Genomic DNA, 6,621 nt, shown 5'->3' on the forward strand with positions numbered 1-6,621 from the left:
GGGGCATACAACACATTAAGATCATAAAAAAATGATGTTGGCCCAGTGGCGGCGCCAGCCGTCGGTGATTGGAGGGGCAAAGCTGAGGCAAAGTCCAACGTTAAGGGGGCAAAGGCACGAGCTTCAACTGATCGATGAGGTAAAGTGTCAAACGAACGGACTTGCGAATCACGACGAAGCCCACTCAAGAGCGTCAAAGAAGGGAGTCCTCCCTCAGAAAATTTTGAAAAATAGACTGCCGGAAATGCTGTTTTACAGTATTCTGTCAGGCACCGGTCGTCGAGATAAATAGATCTGACCAGATACCGTCCGTCGCCTGATCACTAGTTTATCCGACTAGAGAACAGAATGTTAAACGAACGGACTTGCGAACCTCAACGAATTCCCCTTGTGAGCGCCAAAGTAGCGAGTCCATTGGGGACCTCGCCAAGAAAATTTTGAAAAATAGACTGTCGGAAATGCTCTACAACATGCAAGTTTATGACTGAGTGGGGATGTGGGATTTATTCACCGTAGAAGGTATTGATTACCGAAACGTATCAATGGGTTATCCAATAAATAAATACATAAAATAAATTAATGAAAGAAGAATTGAGATTATTCGTGCAACTTTAAGTTCGCATAAAAGACCTAAATATATTTTGTAACTTTTCGGCTAATTCCAGTCTTTTAATTCGGCAAAAGATGAAAGTTAAGGACATTGCATAAAGTTGTGCTTTAGAATAGTGTACTATTAGAAGGACGCGTTGCGATTAAAAGCGTTTACATCCAATTTAGGTATCAAAGTATTAAACTCGGATATCCCAATTAATGATAAGGTGGGATCATTTTGGTATTATATGGGCAAGTGATTAATTCTCCATGTTATGGATCGTATCACCGACAAGAGTCTTGTGATTCTTCATAATAAATTTAATGTTCTTTATAGTCAGTAAATTTCAGAATTTTTCGGGTAGCAGTAGGTCAGCTACTTGCGTAAGCTTTCAAGAAGATAACCAAGCCTAATGCAATAACCAAAATTAAGATAAGACCATTAACGGGCAATATGTGATGCGACTGTTTAAGTTGAAAATATCATCTAACATACAGATCTTTGCTTAGGTTGACCTGTAACAGCGCTTTGAAGAATCTGGAAGTGACGTAATTCAAGGAAAATAGGTTATCTTTACCAACTACATGTATTCAATTGACTGTCACGAGACCAGAAAAGACAAGGAAACGGCCTAGTTTTCATTAATATTTTGCTTGCGTTATAAATGAATAAATGGTGTGCTATAGTGTCCAGCTAAGGGTTCTTTTTTTACGTAGAAGCCATCCGACGAATGAAACGTGAAATAGATGTTAAATGTAATGACATTTTCTAAAATATTAACCATGTACTTGTAGGTACACCACGGAATAAATCGTGGCAAATGTGGGATTTGTGGTGACCCTTATGGTCAACCAGCAGAACACGAGGCTGGTGGAAAATACGCCCCTGGTATTATAGTGGCAATGTACCAACCAGGACAAATTGCTGACATTGGAGTAGAATTAACAGCCAACCACAAGGGTTGGTTTGAATTCAGGGTATGCGTCCACAACGATTTTACTACTCCAGCGACACATGACTGCTTGTATGAAAACCTCTTGAAGTTTGAAGACGGCACAACACGGTAAGGGCGTATATATAATGCCATACGTTTTGTTCAGTGTATTGACCCATCGAAATAATATATTTGTCTGATGTATGTTAAATTGTTTATTATTATATTTTTGTCAAAATGGATAATAATTTTTATATAAAAAAAGATGTTCATATTTTTTTCCGCCAATTGGGATATTTTACAACATACGCGCACGTGTTAAACCACTAGACCACCCAATCCCCATGTATGTTGTTGTATATTGTATATATCGGTACGGGAAATTTGTTTTATAATAGGCCTATATAATAAATTAAATTGTTGTAGTCTATGGGGTGTTTTTTTATCAGACATTTTTGGCAGATAAAATATCCCAATTGGCGGAAAAAAAATATGAACATTTTTTTTATATAAAAATTATTATCCATTTTGACGGAAAAGAATGAAATACAATGTGAGCCCTGATTGCACTTATTCAAATGCGACCTGGAAAACTGAGACTACAGCAGCTTCCGAGGCGAAAAGTCGAAAAGTCGCTAATAGCGTGGTGTGTTAATTTCCTAATTTCTACTTTTCGAGTTGCATTTTGGCTTGGTATGCGTGTTGGCGCCTTCTTACTGACATCAATAAATACAAAAATATGACTAAGTCGAAAGTCGACAAGACGGTATACAAGCCAAAATGCAAGTCGAAAATAAGAAATTAGGAAAAAACGACGTGCGCTATTACCGCTGTGTGTTATTTCTTAATTCCCTATTTTCGAGTTGCATTTTGGCTTGTATAGCGTGTTGGCGCCTTCTTACTGACATCAATAAATACAAAAATATGACTAAGTCGAAAGTCGACAAGACGGTATACAACCCAAAATGCAAGTCGAAAATAAGAAATTAGGAAAAAACGAGGTGCGCTATTATCGCTGTGTGTTATTTCTTAATTTCCTATTTTCGAGTTGATTTTGGCTTGTATACCGTGTTGTCGCCTCACATTTTGTCGTAACTTCTACTTTTCGACTTTTCGACTTTCGCGTTGTGAAGAGGCGAAAAGTAGAAATTATGAATGGTAGTTATAGGCTTCCATAACACTGAGCTTTTTAAAGAGAGAAATCCAACACTCCGTTTGACGTCACTATCTATAACGAATTAATAGGATCACATTGTGATTCAATTTCATTGATGCAAAGCACACAACCGTTAAACTTTTCTGATAAAAAGTGTTGTTTTACAACACCCCCTCCTCCATAACTCCTCACCTCTAGATCCGCCCCTGCCTTGACTATGTGAAAAACTTAACTGTACTTAAATTATGGAATACCCGTAATCGCCAAAAAACATGAATTTCTAACTTATGGAATACCCACCACTACCAAAAATGACGAATTTCTAACTTTGCACAGAAGTTATGTCTCCTTAAGATCACCACTTTCCTTAATCTTTTAGAAATATTTATTTCGCTTCAATTTAATATCATTTAGTCTTTGTGTGTATGGCAGATATGAAACGGAGTATAGAAAGTATATTATTTTTTGGATAGGCTGCCATTTAGAGCAGAGGTCTATTCTCGAAGAAGATAGTTGTCTGTGTGCAGAATGCACTATAATCTATAAAATCTTAGTAGTCATTACTAGGACAATGTTTGTTGAAATATTATATTGTATGAATATAAATTATAATAGTACACATCCTTTGCAGGAACAGTTATGTTCGTAGATTTTTGTAGAAAATTCAATTTTAATAGATTTGAATTGCAGTTATCGAACAGTGGTAGTATTTATTATTTTAAAAATGTATCACAAATATATAACATCTTAGCAGTACGCAGGACCATTTGACTTTAAAGTTAGACTGAACACATCATTCAATGCTGTTTATCAATCTATCATTTGAGAAATTTATAGAAATTCTGTCAGTGCCTATACGTTGATGGTACGAAATATGTAACTTGACTTTATTTTGTACCTGAATAACTATTACCGATTAAAACGCAATAATCATATATTTGTAAATTTATATTCAAACGAAGACAAGAACATGTTGCAAACAATACTACTGCCTTTGAATACCACGTACCCTTACAGACGATATATTCCAATCTATACAATGCCATACGTTTTGTTCAGAGTATTGACCCATGGAAATGGCATATAATTTGTCTAGCTGGTTTATGTTGAATTGATTGCTATTATATTTTTGATATTTATTAATTTTGTTTTAGATATACCATAACTCCAGTATTAGGTATTATGAAATTTAAAGTAAGTATTTCCCAAGTAACATGCACGCAGTGTGTTCTACAATGGAAATATAAAACAGGTATTTAATTATTCTTTCAGTAAATGTCAAGGGTACTAATATTTCTGCATGCAGCCAAGCAGCTAATGAATAATCTCATTTTATTATACACCTGAAATTGTACAAATATCTTCCCGATATCAATAAAGTAATAACTTCCCGATATGTTTTACAAATACCTTTACCATCCCGATATCAATACAATTTACACATAACGTCTTTAAGAATAATAAGTTCTACGAATCTCGTACATTGTAAATTGTATATACACCTTCCAGATACAAGCACCATACACTTTAGAAATAATGTTTGCAAACTATCTTCCAGATTAAATTAGTTATAACCTTCCCGGATATAATAGAAAATTGATTTGTTAATTCATCTCTATGTTTTAATGACATCCTTTAAGATTAATAATGTTCCCATAAAGTGTGTATTCTAAATCAGTCACGTAAGCTACATGAAGCTCTTGTAACGCGTAATGCGGCATACTGATGGGTGTGGATATTTAAGGTTAGATAAGTGTTTATACAAATGAGTTTTATTGTTACAATTTACTTTATGCTACAAGAACAAATAGGTTTTATTGTTACATTTGACATTATGCTACAAGAACAAATTACATTTTACTTTATGCTACAATAACAAATTATTTTACAAACACAAATGAATTAATTGTTACATTTTATTCTGACGGCATTGAGATTATTGTTCAGCTTGAGCCAAGTCGGCGTCGTCGATAATATTGAATGAACTGTTAAAATATATTGTTGGTAAGCATTTTAACCCCCCATTATGTTCAATGAGCTTGACCATGTAGCTTTAATGTTACTATAATTTTATAATAGGAATACACGACTAATACACGCTGTTATTGTCAAGTCCCATGTATTACGATTCAAATTTAACCGTATTTTAGGAAACAGTTGGGGAACTGACCTTAATGGCAGGGGTTGTTTGGGATGCGGTATTCAAGAAGAATTCTATGGGTGTGGAGATGTAGCAATTAGTGAATCAGGGGTTCTGCCTATAACAAGTCCAGTAACTAGCCAGACAACCAGTCAAATAACAAGCCCATCTACTAGCCAGATAACAAGCCCAAAAACCAGTCAGACAACAAGTCCAATAACCAGCCAGACCACAAGCCAGGTAACAAGCCCAACCACGAGCCAGGTAACAAGCCCAACCACGAGCCAGATAACAAGCCCAACAACCAGCCAGATAACAAGCCCAACAACCAGTCAGATAACAAGTCCAACAACTAGTCCGATAACAAGTTCAACAACCAGCCAAACCACGAGCCCGGTAACAAGTCCAACAACCAGCCAGGCAACAAGGCCGACAACCAACCAGATGTCGGATACAATGAGATGTGTGTAAGTTATTGGATTATTTAGCAGCATGCCCCATAACACACACACACACACCCACACACACACTTTCGGGTTCGTTCCTTGGCTAAGAATTGGCATTTTCGTCTGTAATCAGGACCGAGCATTTGCAATTATATGGGAAAACGACTACCCCCTGCACATTGAGCAAACATGAACTCTAAGAATTAGAAAACCAATCAAATTTAGTGTTTCCGTGGCATTTAGTAATTGAACTGGAAATATTAAGGACACAATTCTGTAGAACAGAATTACTACTGATCACTGAGTGACGTTTCGACTAGGTGTCTCTTGTCTGTATCCAGAAAGAGTAACTAAAGTAGCCTAGTTGACACGTAGCTCAGTAATAAACTGTAATTGTATTCAATAGAATTGTGCCCTGTGTACTTAACGAACAACTGCATCTAAAGAGGTCACATTGTGTACGTCTTTTCTCTGTCTGTGAATATGTATTTCAGATACAAATATAACCTTTTGTTTTACAGTGCTTTTGGACCTTGGCTAGGGGTGGCCGGTAAAGATGAATGGTGTGAAACTAACAGTCGGAGTGGTTTCTGTCCCGCAAATTGTTGTACATGCACGGATATGGCGGAAACATGTAGATCTATGGGTATTTCGTTGGAAGTGATATGGACAATTGGTGCATAAACAATTGCTTATTAGGCAATTGTCCGGCTGATCGTTGCAAATGTTGATTTATCTCGTATTTAATTTTAAATGTTGTCTGGACATGGATCTATATGATGATGTAATCATCGCGCAGATAAATGTTATTCTGGGATTGAAAATAAATTATAAACTGTAGGGCATACAGGTATATACAGATATATTCAAATGTGGTTCCTTTAAATATTGAATAATAATATTCACAACTAAATTCGAGAAAATCTCCAGTTATAAGTCATCAAAACTTAATTATTATCTTCAAATCATTGTAGAATCAACCTGGTTGACGAAAGATTTATATTTAAAACGATTGTAGATTATGATACATATAATAAATTAATGAATAATCATTTTAACTTGAATTAAAAGACACTGACAATAAACGTGTATTTGCATTGAAATAAAAAAAGATAACATTTCAGGGGCGGATCCAGAGCCCCCCCCCCCCCCCCCCCCCTGCTCAGCTACATAAATGTTTTTTGGGGGATGGGATGGGCATTCAAAGCGCAAGATAATGATATAGACATAATATGTGATATCACAACTAATGCTTTGCATCAATGAAATTGAATCACAATGTCACCGTATCAATTCATAATAAAAATTGCCCCCACCCCCGCAATCTTTTTTATTTCACCAATTCGCTTGGGC

The 6,621-nt window shown here is 35.9% G+C and overlaps 1 protein-coding gene across 1 annotated transcript; it reads left to right on the forward strand.

The window, feature by feature from the left end:
- Nucleotides 1–684: 684 nt before the first annotated feature.
- Nucleotides 685–6,142, forward strand: LOC126815204 (mucin-2). Its single transcript, XM_056099273.1, has 4 exons — nt 685–690; nt 1,387–1,655; nt 4,762–5,289; nt 5,790–6,142. The coding sequence occupies exons 1-4, from the start codon at nt 685–687 to the stop codon at nt 5,950–5,952; spliced, it is 966 nt and encodes a 321-aa protein (XP_055955248.1). The 3' UTR covers nt 5,953–6,142.
- The last annotated feature ends 479 nt before the right edge of the window (nt 6,143–6,621 follow it).

This window comes from Patella vulgata, chromosome 3, assembly GCF_932274485.2.
Source record: "Patella vulgata chromosome 3, xgPatVulg1.2, whole genome shotgun sequence".
NCBI classification, from domain to species: Eukaryota; Metazoa; Mollusca; class Gastropoda; family Patellidae; genus Patella; species Patella vulgata.

Coding starts and splice junctions, on each gene's coding strand:
- LOC126815204 (XM_056099273.1), top strand. Junction 1,656..4,761: donor TTTGAAGACGGCACAACACG/GTAAGGGCGTAT, acceptor ATTTTATAATAG/GAATACACGACTAATACACG. Junction 5,290..5,789: donor TCGGATACAATGAGATGTGT/GTAAGTTATTGG, acceptor TTTGTTTTACAG/TGCTTTTGGACCTTGGCTAG.